The sequence below is a fragment of the Pipistrellus kuhlii genome, unplaced genomic scaffold, assembly GCF_014108245.1.
Source record: "Pipistrellus kuhlii isolate mPipKuh1 unplaced genomic scaffold, mPipKuh1.p scaffold_m20_p_1, whole genome shotgun sequence".
In the NCBI taxonomy this organism is placed as follows: Eukaryota; Metazoa; Chordata; class Mammalia; order Chiroptera; family Vespertilionidae; genus Pipistrellus; species Pipistrellus kuhlii.
In genome coordinates this window covers 34,349,782-34,367,383 of record NW_023425404.1, presented here as the reverse complement: position 1 = coordinate 34,367,383, position 17,602 = coordinate 34,349,782, and the positions used below count along the sequence as shown (strand labels likewise).

The 17,602-nt window shown below is 40.3% G+C and overlaps 1 protein-coding gene across 1 annotated transcript; it reads right to left on the bottom strand.

Annotated features, from left to right (window-relative positions):
• Positions 1–330: 330 nt before the first annotated feature.
• PCLAF (PCNA clamp associated factor) lies at positions 331–17,367 on the bottom strand. The gene is made up of 5 exons (XM_036439317.2): positions 17,230–17,367; positions 14,089–14,191; positions 13,656–13,736; positions 9,022–9,184; positions 331–1,625 (listed from the first exon to the last, which is right to left on the bottom strand). The coding sequence occupies exons 2-5, from the start codon at positions 14,132–14,134 to the stop codon at positions 1,580–1,582; spliced, it is 336 nt and encodes a 111-aa protein (XP_036295210.1). The 5' UTR covers positions 14,135–14,191; positions 17,230–17,367; the 3' UTR covers positions 331–1,579.
• Positions 17,368–17,602: the final 235 nt, after the last annotated feature.

Genomic DNA, 17,602 nt, shown 5'->3' with positions numbered 1-17,602 from the left:
TATGCCCGGGTTACGGGCTTTATCCACCAGGTAGGGGGAGTGCAGGAGGCAATTGATCCTTAAATATTAAGCTCTCAAATATGTCTCTAAAAATCAATAATAAAAACAAAACAAAATACAAATAGTTGCCAACCAATTTCAATGGAAACAGGGAAATTCATATTTCGCTTATGTTTTCAGAAGAGGCTAATTTGCCAATCTAAATTTTCAAAAAGCTTTGACAGAAAAACAGTACATGGAAACCTCTTCCTTCCACATGGAAACCTCTGCCTAATAAAAGAGAGACATCATCAAATGTATATTTGAAGAGACTGTAGTTTCATTAGATCAAAAAAATTTTACTATCAAAATTATACTTCATGAGACACACCACCAAAAAGTTTCTCCATCAGTGAAAAATAACAAATCAGGTTTCAGACCCATCAATACTTGACTTTAATAAGAGTTGATTTGAACTTCTCTTAAAAAGAAGCCTAATTATCAAGGAAGTACTTAAAATAAAATTCTACTTGAAATTCAGTAACATTCTGTTTAATATCAACCTCTAAGACAAAAAAAAATGTAATCAAGAGTCATCAAGACTCAGTGTGGAAGGGGATAAAATCAGAACAATGCACAGATTTGTATTTGGAAGAAATAAAACAGAAATATCTAGTAGACTCTTACGAAGCACACAAATGCATATAATTTCTTGTGAAAGTAAGTATTCATTTATTAAAAACAAACTTCAGAAAAACTTATCTGTTAAAACATGGTTAATTTTGACAACAGATGTCAGCAAAAAAAAAAAAAGTGATGAGGAAGCAAGAATTAGTTACTAAGTTATATTACACCCACCTCTTCAATTATAACCCTGTTATCTTGAAAAATATAAAGGTAGCTCTAAGAACTTTAGACATAGCTCTGGATTTATGGCATGTCTTTCATGATTTATTGATTTCCAGAGAGCACTATTTTATGATACCAAATCAAATGCACATTCTAAGAAAATTCTTCTCTTTTAATGTAGTCTATGAAATCTTCCTGACCGAAACTCTCAGGATCAAATTGCCCTTACTTTTTTCCTATGGAGAACACAGATTGCCACAAAATTTTTTTCAACATTGGCTCCCAGTCTTAAAACGGATACAGGTGTGGTTTAATTAATACTGATTTTTTTTAATGTGTACAAATCCAACTCTGCTCTTTAAATCAAATAAAAGGAACGAAAATATGGCACCATCCCAAAAAATCTAATGCCAATAAAAATGGTAGCAGTACAAAAATCTAAGCAAATCTCAAAAACAGCAGATTTGTTGTTTACAACATGAAGTGATTTCTTTTTAGCAAGAATAAAAAATTTAATAACAGGTAAAATAAACCAAATATTGCATTAGATTGAATATTAAGAAGTAACCATAATTATCTCGTAAATCTTCCAATATCATAACTAGTTGCTTTTGAATAACTATATGTAACCCTCATTTTTAATTAAAAGCCTACTCAACAAAGCTAACTGGAACAAATACATTTATGCAAATTTACATCCTTGAATACCAGAGTAAACAGGAGACATTAGACAAGGATGAATAAGAAAGTTCTATTCTTTTTCGTCATCTGTGTCATCAGGTGGCAAAGGATGTACTCTGTGGAAAGAAAGAGAACTTCAATAGTCAGTATCAACTTTTTTTTTTTAAATAGTCACAAATATATAAATCAGGAACATTAACAGTGCAGTGGGTCTGGTCAAGTGACTGGAAATGAGAGAAAAATAAAACCATTTATTGACAAACACCTACAAATTCCTAGCAATCGACTTTAGGGGTGAGTTAATTAAATGTTTAACCAAATATAGCAGGATAGGTTGATAATTTTGTATGGCCTTCAAATTAGGTTATAAATATCCAAATGGCCCTTGGCAGAAAAAAGGTTCCCCAGCCCTGTGCTAGAGCAACAAAATGTTTAACAATTTATTTTGTCAATTTATAAAATCAGTGTTTCTTCTTTAGAATATGTTACCATTTTTATAAAAGAAAGAAATCTGTTTCATTTATTTTTATTTTTATTTTTATTTTTTTGAAGTCCAGGATGTTTAATATATCGGGTCTAGTAAAAATTAATGTCGTTTTTAAACATTTGTTTAAAATCTTGCTTGGTGTTGACTTGTATTGACATAACCTTCAAACACGTGGTATCTACAGAACGTGTGAAGTGCAATTAACAAGTTTTGCTTGAAAAAGTTTGTGTTTGGTTTGGTTTTTGTTGCAAAACTAGGGCTAAAAAGATGGCGGATGAAGAGCATATTCGGCACTGCATGCTTTACGAGTTCCAATTAGGAAGAAAAGCAAGTGAGGCTGCAAAAAACATCTGTAGTGCTCTTGGTCAAGATGCAGTTAGCGCCAGAAAATGCCAGCGTTGGTTTGAGAAATTTCGCGAGGGAAATTTTTCGTTAGATGACAAGAGTGGTCGAGGCCATGTGTCCAATTTTGATCAAGAAGCTCTTCAAGCTCTTTTGGTGCAAAATACTCTAATTACCCAACAAGAGCTTGCGACAACTTTAAATTGTTCACAAAAAACAATTTCCAATCAATTGCGTGCACTTGGCAAAGTCCAAAAGTTTGGAAAATGGGTTCCTCATGAGTTGACCGACAACAACCGTAATCAAAGAGTCACAATTTGCAGTTCGCTCCTCTCTCGTCAAAACCGTTTGCCGCTTTTAGAGCAAATTGTTACCAAAGATGAAGAATGGGTGCTGTATGTTAATTTGAAAAGGCGGCCTCAATGGTTGGACAAAAATGAGGCTCCGCAGCCCACGCCAAAACCTGACTTGCATGCGAAAAAAGTGATGTTGTGTGTTTGGTGGAATTTTAAAGGAATTCTTCATTATGAACTTTTACCATCTAACCAAACCATTACAAGTGCAGTGTATAGTGCCCAATTGGAAAGGTTAGCCCAAGCTTTAAGAGAAAAAGAACCCGCGCTGATTAATCGGAAGGGCGTAATTCTTCACCACGATAATGCAGGACCGCATACTGCAAGAATCACTGCTGAAAAACTGCGCCAGTTGGAATGGGAAGTTCTCCCTCAACCTGCATATTCTCCTGATATTGCCCCTTCCAATTACCATTTGTCTCGTTCTTTGCAAAACTTTCTTCTTGGAAAAAAATTTAATAATGAAGAATGCCTCAAAAATGCATTGACCGAATTTTTTGCATCAAAATCACCAGAATTTTACAACAGAGGGATTAAAATGCTTCCTGAGCGTTGGGCACAAGTAGTAGAAAACAACGGCAACTATATTGTTGATTAAATTTTGTTGTATTGTTTAAATAAATTCGATTTAAAAAAGTATTAGAAAACGACATTAATTATTACTAGACCTAATATTTTATTGATTTTGTACAGAGAGGGAGAGAGACAGAGAACTAGAAACATCGATGAGAGAGTCATCGACCAGCTGCCTCTTGCACACCCCCTACTGCGGATATGCCCTCAACCAAGGTACATGCCCTTGACCGGAATTGAACACGGGACCTTTCAGTCCCCAAGCCGACGCTCTATCCATTGAGCCAAACCGGTCTTGGCGAAATCTGTTTCTTTAGCATCTTATTTCAACATGTTAAGTGGATGATAAAAGTGGAATAAAATCTTTCAGCAAGAACTTTGTGATAGTAAAAAGCAAAAAAAAAAATAAAAAATTACAATCCATTGGAGCAAAGTTGTCATATTTGACTGTATATCCTTTTGAACAATATGAATATATTACCTAATTAGAAAAAAAACACAATTGTTTAAGCTGGCATCTAAAAATATGAAAAATAGCCAGGACCGGTTTGGCTCAATGGATAGACCGTCGGCTTGGGGACTGAAGGGACCCGGGTTCGATTCGGGTCAAGGGCACGTGCCTTGGTTGCGGGCATATCCCCAGTAGGGGGTGTGCAAGAGGCAGCTGATTGATGACTCTCTCTCATCGATGTTTCTAACTCTCTATCTCTCTTCCTTCTTCTCTGTATAAAATCAATAAAAAATATATTAAAAAAAAAAATAAAAATAAATAAAAAATAATATGAAAAATAAGTTAATTATCTCAAAGCCATTTGTACTCATTATGCTTTTTACAGAAAAAAGATCACGTCAAAAACATAATCATGCCCTAACTGGTTTGGCTCAGTGAATGTTGACCTGCAGTCTGGCAGGTCCCAGGTTTTGATTCCAGTCAAGGGCACATGCTCACGTTGTGGGCTCGATCCCCATTAGGGGGCGTGCAGGAGGCAGCCAATCAATGATTCTCATCATTGATGTTCCTATCTCTCCCTTTCTCTCTGAAACCAATAAAAAAATTTTTTAAAAAAAAACACGTAATCATAAATCAGAATTTTTCTTTTTTAGAGCGGATGAAAATTTGTGATATCTATCCTAAAATAATCAGCTTTCAATTTGATCCAGTAAGCTAGCTGAATGGTCATAGAACTAGTGAAATAAGGAAGGCAAAACAAAGGTATTTTGACTTTGTATGAAATTATCTTTGACTCACCTATTAGATTACAGAGATATTTTTATTTTTATTTTCCTAGAAATTTAGTAGTTTACAAATGAACACCATCATGAACCAAAGTTCCTTTTTGCAGGGATTTGATTTACTTTAAGTATCATGATTCTGTTCAAGGTTTTAAGTAGCTGCTAGTCTTTCTTGATTCTGACTCTCCCATGTAACTAGTGTTTATCCTGCCTTTATGGGGAAAATAAAGCTATATAGGAGATATCATATTCCAGATTATGAACTAGGAAGTTAATAGCAGAAGTCCTTTAATAAACTGGTAGTTTACTATTTACTATTAATAGTTAATCTATTGACTTACTATTAATAAATGGGTAATTACAACTTTCCCAAAGACCAATTTAAGAAAGAGGCTTGTAAAACAAAACAAAAAATGAGGCTTGGCTGAAACCGGTTTGGCTCAGTGGATAGAGCGTTGGCCTGGGGACTCAAGGGTCCCGGGTTCGATTCCAGTCAAGGGTTGCGGGCACATCCACAGTAGGGGCTGTGTAGGAGACAACTCTCTCATCGATGTTTCTAACTTTCTATCCCTCTCCCTTCCTCTCTGTGAAAAATCAATAAAAATATTAAAAAAAAAAAAATGAGGCTTGCCTTGGTTGATGTGGTTTAGTTGGTTGGGCATCAACCTGTGCACTTTAAGAATACCAGTTTGGCCTAGCCGGTGTAGCTCAGTGGTTGAAGGTCAACCTATGAACAAGGAGGTCGTGGTTCCATTCCCAGTCTGGGTACAAGCCCAGCTTGTGGGCTTGATCCCCAGTACAGGGCATGTAGGACGTAGCCAATCAATTCTCTCTCATCATTGATGATTCTATCTCTCTCTCCCTTTCCCTTCCTCTCTGAAATATATATGAATATCAGTTTGATCCTCCCATCAGGGCACATGCCCAGATTGCGGGTATTGATCCCTGGTAGGGGGCATTTAGGAGGCAGCAAATCAATGTTTCACTTTCACATTGATGTTTCTCTGCCTCTCTTTCCTTCTCTCTTCCTCTCTCTAAAAAAGTCAATTAAAAAGTTTTTTGAGCCGAAGCCGGTTTGGCTCAGTGGTAGAGCGTTGGTCTGCGGACTGAAAGGTCCCAGGTTCAATTCCGGTCAAGGGCATGTACATTGGTTGCGGGCACATCCCTGGTAGGGGGTGTGCAAGAGGCAGCTGGTCGATGTTTCTCTCTCATCGATGTTTCTAGCTCTCTCTCTCTCTCCCTTCCTCTCTGTAAAAAAATCAATAATATATATATATATATATATATATATATATATATATATATAAAGTTTTTTTTTAAATGAGGCTAAAGGAGTAATATAAATATTTTTATTATACCACTAGTGGCCCTGTGCACAAAATTCATGCACATTAAAAGGGGAATAGAGGAAATATTTTAATATGCTATTTGCCCTTTCTCTATAATAGAAGTATCAGAGATAAAAGAAAATTAGTAAAATGTATATGAAAACCTTCCTCTTGTCTAGGGTGCAGCAAGGGACCCAGAGTCAAGTCCCTGCCCATCCACATGTGCCTCAAAATCACACAAGTACCAAACCCGGGTCCCCTCTCCCCACCACCACCATTGGGCTAGATCCACACCTGGCCGGTCCCACCCTTGTCAAGCCCCACAGGGCAGAGGGGAGGCAACCTCAGGTCTCCTGGCCTGGTACCCAGAAGGGGGGCACGGCCTAAGACCCCCATCAAGCCCTGCTGGGTATAGGGTATAGCCTTAGGTCCCCCAGCCTGGTCCATGGCAGGGCCTGAAGTCCCTTGGCCTGGTGCCAGGGTAGGGGGCTCGGCCTGAAGTCCCCTGTCAAGCCCCACGGGAGCCGAGGGCGGGGCACAGCCTCAGGTCCCTGCTGATTGCTAATTAAGGCTCCTTAAGGGAACTCAGTCTCCACTGTGGGTGCAGCCATCTGGTGTTATGGAAACCCCGCCTCCATTGGATAGAGCGAAGGCCTGTGGACTGAATTCACCCCTCCCACCTCTTTCTTCATTGAATGGAAAACTGTTAGGAAAGCTGATATAGAGAGAACACTTGCTCCTTTCCATCAGCTTTATAATAAACTATTAACGTGAGGTTTCAGTATCTAAAGTTTTGATACCTGAAACTTTTTTTTTGTGGGGGTGGAGAGGGTTAAAATTGTTTAAGAATCATGGATTTATTTGTTATAACTTTAACTATTATCTTTGTGTATCCTAACTGTATCATGTGTATCAGCCCATGTCAATCAAGATGACTAATTATTGAAATGTCACACTTCTAAATTAAGTGTTTTGGAATTCATAGGATAAATAAATGCTGCTTTGGGGATATTAAAAGGAAAAGAAAAAAGAAAATTGGTAGCACTTAGTAAGTATGAGAGAGGTTTTTACTCAGAAATGATTTCTATTGATACTTGGTATATTTTCATTTAGTATTATTATTATTTGGTATACCTTATAAAGACTTTTGGTACTTTTGCAATAAAGATTGTACTTTTGCATCCAGAATTTTTGCTTAGCACTTGTCATGAGCATTAATTCCGCCCCCTTAAAAGCTTAAAAAGAAAAAAAAAAAGCTTAAAAAGCATGTTATCTTCCTAAAAAGTTTGCACACTGAATTCTACATGTGTGCAGTTTTATGCCCATCTTGTTTTGAAGTGTTCTTATCTATACTAATAAAAGGATAATATGCTATTTAGACTGGGTCAACCGAACATCTTTCAGCCATCTGACTTCCTTCTGGAAAAGCCATGGTGGTAGGGGCCAAGGCAGAGGTAGTTAGGGGTGATCAGGCCTGCAGAGGAGCAGGGAGTTAGGGGCAATCAGGACAGCAGGGGAATAAACAGTTAGGGGTGAGTCACATCAGGCCAGTAAGGTAGAGCAGTTAGAGGGTGATCAGGCCAGCAGGGGAGGGCAGTTAGGGGGCAATCAGGATGGCAAGAGAGTGGTTAGGGGGTGATCTGGCAGGCAGAGGTGATTAGGGGCAATCAGGCAGGCAGACAGGTGAGCAGTTAGGAGCCAGCGGTTCTGGGTTGTGAGAGGGATGTCCTAGGTTGGAGAGGGTGCAGGCTGGGCTGAGGGACACACACACACCCCCTGTGCACGAATTTCGTGCACCGGGCCTCTAGTCTATAATAAAAGTGTGATATGCTAATTATACTGGACATCCTTCCAGACATCCTTCTTTCTGGACAAAGCTGCAGTAGGCAGGGGCTGAGGCTGAGGTGGCAGAGACCCCCACCTATGGTGGTGGCAGGCAGGGGTAGGGGCCAGGGCCAAAGCCCTTGCATGAATTTTGTGCAATGGGCCTCTAGTATTATATATTTATAGAGAAGTTGTCAAGAAAATACCCAATGAAGTTAGTTTTGGTTGTTTATAAGTGATGGGGTTTCTATATTTTCCAACTTTTCTACATTGGTTATATATTTCTTCTGGAGGTTGAACTAATAGTTTTGTTTTGTTTTAAATATATTTTATTGATTTTTTTTAACAGAGAAAAAGGGAGATAGAGAGTTAGAAACATCGATGAGAGAAAAACATCAATCAGCTGCCTCTTGCACACCCCCTACTGAGGATGTACCCACAACTAAGGTACATGCCCTTGACCAGAATCGAACCTGGGACCTTTCAGTCTGCAGGCTGATGCTCTATCCACTGAGCCAAACCGGTTTCGGTGAACTAATACTTTTTTAAGGGGTAGTATTAATGAAACTCAAATTAGATAAATCAACATGGAAATTGCTTTTTTTAAAAGACTATAGAAAACAGACAATAGGTGAAACCAATTTGGCTCAGTGGATAGAACGTCAGCTTGCGGACTGAAGGGACCCAGGTTCAATTCCAGTCAAGGGCATGTATATTGGTTGCGGGCACATTCCTAGTGGGAGGTGTGCAGGAGGCAGCTGATCGATGTTTCTCTCTCATCAATGTTTCTAGCTGTCTATCCCTCTCCCTTGCTCTCTATAAAAAAATCAATATATTTAAAGAAAAAAAAAAAGAAAACAGACAATAAAAATTAAAACTAAAGAAAGTTCATAGTTAATAAAGATAGCACTCAACTGCCAAAACCAGTTTGGCTCAGTGGATAGAGCGTCCGTCTGTGGACTGAAAGGTCCCGGGTTCAATTCCAGTCAAGGGCATGTACCTTGGTTGTGGGCACATCCCCAGTAGTGGGTGTGCAGAAGGCAGCTGGTCAATGTTTCTCTTATTGACATTTCTAGCTCTTTATCCCTTTTCCTTCCTCTTTGTGGAAAATCAATAAAATAAAAAATAAAAAAATTACTCATCTTGATGTGAACTGATACTCTTTAAGTGACTGGAATGAGTAAACAGAATACCTTTCATTGATGTTTAAAATTTGGGAGTGACTTTTAATAAGAGATCAGCACAAGTTTTAAAAACCTTTTGGTTTATATTTAACTTCTCAAGGAGAAACTTAAAAGTTACTCAACATCCTACTGTCTTTTATTTTCAAGAATATAAATATTTTCTTATATTCCAGAATATACAAACTTACTTTCTCTTTCCTTTTCCTAAACCACTGCATCCTGCCTCTTCAGGAATCCGATTCTCTTTTTCAGAATCTTTAGGGGACAGTCTGAAGAATTCTCCAATTCCTTTTTGCCATTTGGGAGTTGGGCGCACACAAACTGGATTCCCTCCTGCATACTTATTTTCAGCTGTAAAATATAAACATATGGAACTAAATAAGAATTAAGAATACAATAGCTGTTTCTCACAGGGAAACAATTTTTTAACATCAAATCTAAAGGATATTAAATGGTAATACATCAATCTTAAAATGAACTGGAAAATGTGACAAAATAAAGTTGTATTCAGTTAATAGTACATTATACAATATTGAAGTATATTGTATAATAATACTTTATTATCAAAATCCTTTAGCCCTAAAAAATAGCATTAATGGAATTTTTACAACTGGAAAATATTTTTCATATTTTATCTACAAGACCTATTCAAAGAGCCTTGTGTACTGTCATGCTAATAAAGTTTGACACACTTTTTTTCCTAATATAAGGTAGCACATGTACCATAAACTGCCAATTAAATTTTTTTTATTATTTATTGACTGATTTTACAGAAAGGGAGAGAAGGAGAGGGAGAGAATTGTTCTTCTATCCATCCATGCATTCATTAGTTGATTCCTGTATATGACCTGACCTGTGAACCCGCAACCTTGGCATAGCAGGAGGATACTCTAACCAACTGAGCTACCTGGCCAAAGCTAAACTGATAAATTCTTATTTAATAAGATTTAGTTAAAGCAAATATAAAAGGCTAAATAAGTAGTGTATAGCAGTGAGCATTTCCACATAAATAGGTTCAACTTTTCAAAGCTCTTGGCTCCTTTTTAGTTCATAGAGTAAATCCAATTCCTGATTATTTAAAACAGTAATATAAAGGGAAAATTTCTATCCTTTTTACAAAGTAATGATTAGAATACTAAGAAGACCAAAATTTTAGTTTACTACATATATCCTTTGCTTTAAACACATTTGTCACAAACTGTAGCTGTTAAAAAAAAAAAAAACCTGATAAGAGTATTCCTATATATATATATATATACTATCTAAAGTTCTATGGTTTTTACTTTTTAAAAAGTACAAATGGCCTTTAAAAAAGAGTGATCCTGCCGGGACCGGTTTGGCTCAATGGATAGAGCGTCGGCTTGGGGACTGAAGGGACCCGGGTTCGATTCCGGTCAAGGGCATGTACCTTGGTTGCGGGCATATCCCCAGTAGGGGGTGTGCAAGAGGCAGCTGATCGATGACTCTCTCTCATTGATGTTTCTAACTCTCTATCTCTCTCCCTTCCTCTCTGTACCAAAACCGGTTTCGTCAGCCTGCGGACTGGAGGATCCCAGGTTCGATTCCGGTCAAGGGCATGTACCTTGGTTGTGGGCACATCCCTAGTGGGGGGTGTGCAAGAGGTAGCTGATCGATGACTCTCTCTCATCGATGTTTCTAACTCTCTATCTCTCTCCCTTCTTCTCTGTAAAAAATCAATAAAATATATTTAAATAAAAAGAGTGATCCTTTGGTTAATAACTTTCTTGAAGGAAACTTAATGAGAATGCTTTCACTACTAGAAAGCATATAGCAGTAGCAGATAGTTCACATTGAATTCAAATCCAGCTCTGCAGATTTACATGTGTGACCTTTACTGAAGTATGTAACCTGAGCTTAAATTTCCTCATCTTTAAAATACCAATTTCTTATAGTTGATTATTGATTAAAAAGAGATCTATAAAATGCATTAATAGGTGCATCTTTCCAACACAAGTTCATTAAGGGCCTATCTATTCAACATTGGGCCAATGTGTCCCTATGTGGAAATTAGTGTAGTGATACAGGGTACAAGATAATCTCCATAAATTCATCTATTTCCAAAAATTTTGACCTACTATTCCTTTTTTATCTAAAGGGATTGAAATGGTAAATACTTTCTAATAAAATGTTTAGAATAGGCGGAAGTATGAGTTAACAAAACACACACACAAAAAAAAAAAAAAAAAAAAAACACCCCACCATGAAGTCCTGCCCTAACTGGTTTGGCTCAGTGGATAGAGGATCGACCTGCAGATTGAAGGGTCGTCCCAGGTTTGATTCCAGTCAAGGGCACATGCCAGGGTTGTGGGCTCAGTCCCCAGAGTGGAGAGTGCGGGAGGCAGCTGGTCCATTATTCTTTCTCATTATTGATATTCTCTCTCCCTTCTTTGAAGTTAAAAAACAAACAAACATGAAGTCCTGAATAGTGCTTCCTTGTTCCTAACTAGACCTTGTGGAATTAATTGAGCTTCCTTATCACTTAATTTCCTACCAAAAGGAATGAGGCAACAGATGGCTGGGTATTTTCTCAACCTATCCTTGCCCAGGAGCAGTGTGAAGCTATTTCATTACTATGACCCAAAGGCAGCATCAGGAGCTGTAAAGTTGGGAAACACACAGACACCACACTCCAAAAAACAAAAGGGTGTGGGGTGGGGAGGGAGGAAAACATGCAGAAATGAAAACAAAATGTTTACACTAAGAAGACAATGTGATTAGTACTGTAAGCTGTCAACCTAATTCTTTTTTTTTTAATATATTTTATTTATTGTTTTTTTTTACAGAGAAGAAAGGAGAGGAATAGAGTTAGAAACATCGAAGAGAGAGAATCATTGATCAGTTGCCTCTTGCACACCTCCTACTGAGGATGTGCCTGAAACCCAGATTCATGCCCTTGACCGGAATCGAACCCTGGACCTTTCAGTCCGCAGGCCGACGCTCTATTCACTGAGCCATACCGGTTTCGGCCATCCTAATTCTTAATCTACTAAAGGAATGCTTACATAATCTCTTACAAGAAAAAGCCATTATGCTCTGGCTGGTGTGGCTTAGTTGATTGGAGTGTCCTCCCCTAGACCAAAAGGTGGTGGGTTCAATTCTGGTCAGGGTACATAATCTAAGTTGTGGTTAGATCCCTGGTCTGGGCACCAGGGGAGGCAAACAAGCAATGTTTCTCTCTCACATCCATATTTCTCTGTCTCCCTTCTCTCTTAAAAAAAAAGGTAACCAATTAGCCCAGCCGACATAGCTCAGTGGTTGAGTGTTGACCAATGAACAAAGTGGTCACAGTTTGATTCCTGGTCAAAGCATATGTCCAGCAGACTTGATTCCAGTGTGGGATATGCAGGAGGCAGCTGATCAATGATTCTCTCGTTGATGTTTCTCTCTTTCCTCTCCTTTACTCACTGAAATCAATAGAAATCTATATAATAAAAGCCTAAGCAACCATTACAGCAAAACGACTAGTCACTATGACGTGCACAGCCACCAGGGACGGATGCTAATGGCTGGTGTGCGCAGTGGAGGTGGCGGGAGCAGCGAGCCAAGTGGTAAGGAACAGCCAGCAGGCAGGCAGTAAGGACCAAGGGGTCCCGGAATACGAGGGTACAAGCTGGGCAGAGGGACCTCCCCCCCAGTGCACCAATTTCATGCACCGAGACTCTAGTTAATTTTAATTAATCAATTAAAATGCAGGCTCCTCAGTAAATAGTGAGCAGGAGGCAGCTAATCAATGATGATTCTCTCTTATCAATGTTTCTATCTCTCCTCTTTCTAAAACCAATAAAAATATATTTTAAATTTTTAAAATTAAAATGTTATTTGTGCCGGGACCGGTTTGGCTCAATGGATAGACTGCACATGTGTCAAACACAAGGCCCGCGGGCCAAATCCGTCCCACCAGGCCTTGCAATGTGGCCCGCACCGCGCTGTCATCACTGCACTCCGCTGCGTTTCCATCACAATGACAGTTTATGACTGTTCAGTAAACCATTCGGCCCGCGATTTAGGCTGGATTTTAGATTTTGGCCCCTTCTCTGATTGAGTTCGACACCCCTAGGATAGAGCGTCGGCTTGGGGACTGAAGGGTCCCGGGTTCGATTCTGGTCAAGGGCATGTACCTTGGTTGCGGGCATATCCCCAGTAGGGGGTGTGCAAGAGGCAGCTGATCGATGACTCTCTCTCATTGATGTTTCAAACTCTCTATCTCTCTCCCTTCCACTCTGTACAAAAATCAATAAAATATATATTTAAAAATGGCATTTGTCAACATTAAAACAACAACACACTAAACCAGAAAAAATAACTTTGAAGATAAATTGTGTTAATTCCCAAGGCTTAAGATTCTTTTCCCCTCCTCTACACCAACTCTCCAAGAGGCCAAGACCCCCTCATTATATCATAGGACAAGGGAGAAATTGGGGCATGAGCCAAAACCGGTTTGGCTCAGTGGATAAAGCGTTGGCCTGTGGACTGAAGGGTCCCGGGTTCGATTCTGGTCAAAGGTATGTACCTAGGTTGCGGACACATCCCCAGTGGGGGATGTTCAAGAGGCAGCTGATCGATGATTCTCTCTCATCGAGTTTCTAACTCTCTATCCCTCTCTCTTCCTCTCTGTAAAAAATCAATAAAATATATTTTTTTTAAAAGAAAGAAATTGTGAGGATCTCAAGAAAATAAATTACACGATGGATAAGGGTGCTAGCAGATCAGGAGGGATGTGGTACCAGGGGGAGAATTGTGGTGCCAGGTCTGACCGCCTTTTGAGAGGGTTCCTCCAGGCGCTTGGAGGGGCGCTGCTTACCTTTTCTAGAAGAAGGCGAAGAGAAATTAGCAGCAGAGGTGGAGGAACCAAGCACCTTCCTGGGGGCTCGAGCAGCCACCACTGTGGAAAGAGACAGAGGAGAGCGTTTAAAGGGGGTCAGGGGGTGGGGGGGCAGTAAGGTTCCGACACTGGGCCCCCTGCTCCAAGGTCCCAGATGCAAGCTCTCGGAGAGCCCCACGACCCCCCAGCACGGCGGGATAACCCTCCCCTGCCCCCTGGGCTTCTTCCTCCCGTTTGAGCGCCGCTGCTTCCCAGCGTCTGTAATGCTTCCCAGCGTCTGTAAGCTGGCACACCAGGCCATGGCCCCCCTCCCCCACCAGCCTCTGCAGCGGCTGCAGGGAGTGGGGGGGATGATTTAGGGGGGGTTGTGAGGGGCACATCCTGCCCTCCACAGCCCGCTTGGCTGTCTCACCTTTTCGGTAGGTGCCCGGGAGGGTGTCTGCTCTGGTCCGCACCATGTTCGGACACCGAGGAGATGAGAGAAACCCGCTGAGCTTCCCACGGAGGGCGCCTCCCTGGACAAGAACAAGAAAAGGAACCTCCCGGCGGCACCGTTTATACTGGCCTCTTTCCCGCGCTCTCCGGGCCTCTCCCCATTGGCTCCGCGCCTTCTCCCCATTGGCTCCGCGCGGGCCCCGCAGCCAATGGCCAGCGCCCAGGGGGACAGCGGCGGTCCTGGCACCGCGCTGCCCCGTCCATCAGCGGCAGGAGCCTGTGATTCGACTGCTACCGCCCAGGTGGGCGGTCGCGGGGGGCTCTCCTGGGGGGGTGGCTCCAGGGTGGGTTTTAAGATTTTGAACTGGGGGTGAGGGTGTGGGGGGACATTTTGACCTAGAAATGGGTCTATTGCGAGTGGGGACTCGTGGGGGCAGGGAGGGCAAAGAATGAGAATTTTACCATTTATTCAAAAGTTACCTCAGGGTTAAGTCCATAGTGATTCACTCCTGGAAGTGAAACCTGACATGAAACGGACTTTTTTCATGAAAGTCAAAATAAATAGAAGTTTCCTTTAATACTTCAGGGAGGAACTCCCTCCGCTAACTAAAACAATGCTGCAGAATGGGAGAGAGGGAAGCTAATGCAATTTTCTTTTTACGTTTTTAGGGTGGTGTGAAACTAAGGGGAAAACTGAGTGAGTTGTATATCCCAACACACATAAAGAAAACTAATAAGCCGAAACCGGTTTGGCTCAATGGATAGAGCGTCAGCTTGGGGACTGAAGGGTCCCGGGTTCGATTCCGGTCAAGGGCATGTACCTTGGTTGCGGGCACATCCCCAGCAAGAGGCAGCTGATCAATGACTCTCTCTCATCGATGCTTCTGACTCTCTCTCTCCCTTCCTCTCTGTATAAAATCAATAAGATATATTTTTTTTAAAAAAAGAAAGAAAAGAAAACGAATAAAATGCTTTCTTGAGACATGTATAGCCTCCGTGCTAACTATATGCCAGTAGGGCTGGGGCGGCTGGGTGGTTGAGCGTTGACCTATGAACCAGAAAGTTGTTGGATTCCCCTGGGCATATGCTTGGGTTGCAAGGCTGAGCCCAGTGGAGGGCATGCAGGAGGCAGGGGAGATGAAGAAGGCAGCTGAAGAATGATTTTCATCATGGATGTTTCTATCTCTCCCTCTCCCTTCCTCTCTGACATTAATAAAATTATATATTTAAAAATATGCCAAATGTGTTGTTGCACCTCTAGCAGACAGTGAGCATACTCTAAAATAGGAGCCCATGATATTTTCTATCCTGTGCAAATCATCTAAGTACAATACCCATGAGGAGTGATTTTCACTCTCTGAATACCATGCATAAAACATCAGATGAGTTTACCTTGGGATTTTGTTGAAAAGCTACCCTGCAAGCACATCACTGATTTTCTCTAATAAATTGTTTATACTTCAGGAACTTTTTAGTATTTTATCAAAACAACTACTTTGTGTTTTAGAATGAAAGAATCTAGACAACAGGAGAAATTAGCATTAAGATAGCAGGAAATGTATTGCAAATTACTTGTAGCTTTGTCTAACTAAACCTTGTAGTCTATGATTAGAGCTAAATTCCTATCAGAAAAATCAACAAGCTCCAGGGTAGAGTCCTTTGTTATTTATCATCATGCCCCTTTCAATACACAATTGTTTTCAATACACATTATTTTCTTTCCCGTTAATGTGGCTTCTACAAAGACCTAATTACTTAGTTTGAACTCATATCCCGGAGTCCTGCGGAAGTTAGAGATACATAGAGCCCTAACCCTAACTGGTTTGGCTCAATGGATAGAGCGTCAGCCTGCAGACTGAAGGGTCCCAGGTTCGATTCCAGTCAAGGTCATGTACCTTGGTTATGGGCCCATCCCCAGTGGGGTTGTGCAGGAGACAGCTGATGGATGTTTCTCTCATCAATGTTTCTAACTCTGTATCCCTTTCCCTTCCTCTCTGTTAAAAAAAAAATCAATAATATATATATATTGTATATTTAAAAAGAAATACATAGAGATCTGCTGTTTTTCCTCTCCAAGTCCACTTATCAAGTAAATTGCTTCAAAGAATTGCAAATATACTTTTGGGCACAAGGATAGTCTACATATTACGATAGCTATGTTTGTTTGGATTTTTTAAAAAATATATATTTTATTGATTTTTTTTACAGAGAGGAAGGGAGAGAGATAGAGAGCTAGAAACGTCGATGAGAGAGAAACATCGACCAGCTGCCTCTTGCACACCCCCTACCGGGGATGTGCCCGCAACCAAGGTACATGCCCTTGACCGGAATCGAAACCGGGACCTTTCAGTCCCCAAGCTGACGCTCTGCCACTGAGCCAAACCGGTTTCGGCTGTTTCGTTTTATTTTTAAAGTTTTATTGGGACACAGCTTGCCTTTCTTCTTCTTCTTCTTCTTCTTCTTCTTTTTTTAAAAATATATTTTATTGATTTTTTTTTACAGAGAGGACGAGAGAGGGATAGAGAGCTAGAAACGTTGCCGAAGCCGGTTTTGCTCAGTGGTAGAGGCATGTACATTGGTTGCGGGGTGTGCAGGAGGCAGCTGGTCGATGTTTCTCTCTCATCAACGTTTCTAGCTCTCTATCTCTCTTCCTTCCTCCCTGTAAAAAATCAATAAAATATATTTTTTTAAAAAGGAGAGAGCTCTCTCTCTCTCATTTTTTTAAATATATTAAAATATATATAAACCCATGTACATGCCCTTGACCGGGATCGAACCTGGGACCTTTCAGTCCACAGACCAACGCTCCACCACTGAGCCAAACCGGTTCGGCTGGATGTTTGTTTTTTGAATAAAAAATATGTTAGGGAAGGATGAATTTTAGAATTAAAAAAATAAAAACAGTGATGCCTAGTAAAAAAATATTTGTTTAAAAATATGCTTTTAATTGATTTAGAAAAAGAGTGAGAAGAAGAAGAAAGAAAGAAAGAAAGAAAGGAAGAAAGAAAGAAGAAAAAAATAGGCTCTTTAAAAAAGTTTGGCTAAATTTTCCCATCTACAGTGATCTAAGGAGTAGCAAAAGACTTTAACGCTGGCCATCGTGGTTTGAAATACTTACCTTCAAATTCTGTAGTGATTTTTATCACTACATCGAATTCATGTGGAAGGTCTTCAAAGCCAAATCCCAACACCTGTTTTATATATAGCTCCCCCTCCCTGCACCGCCATGGAGCTTGCTGAGTTACTTGGCTCTCCTGGGAAAGATCTGGCTGAAAAAAATTAAACAGCGAGGTTTCAGCAGCATCACTCTAGGCTTGGACTATGGTGGGGGTGGGAGGAAGGAGCGTTATCAACACAACCACTATCACTAGAGCAAATTCTTACACTAGTAAGTGCTTTGCCTCAGCTTCCAAGTACTATTTTAAATATTTTACATAAAGCCGACAATTTAAAACTGGCCCTTCGAAAATAAAAGTGCCCCTCCAGTTATG

Coding starts and splice junctions, on each gene's coding strand:
- PCLAF (XM_036439317.2), bottom strand. CDS start 14,134: ATGGTGCGGACCAGAGCAGACACCCTCCCGGGCACCTACCGAAAAG. Junction 9,185..13,655: donor TTCGCCTTCTTCTAGAAAAG/GTAAGCAGCGCC, acceptor TATATTTTACAG/CTGAAAATAAGTATGCAGGA. Junction 1,626..9,021: donor TTAGGAAAAGGAAAGAGAAA/GTAAGTTTGTAT, acceptor TTCTTTCCACAG/AGTACATCCTTTGCCACCTG.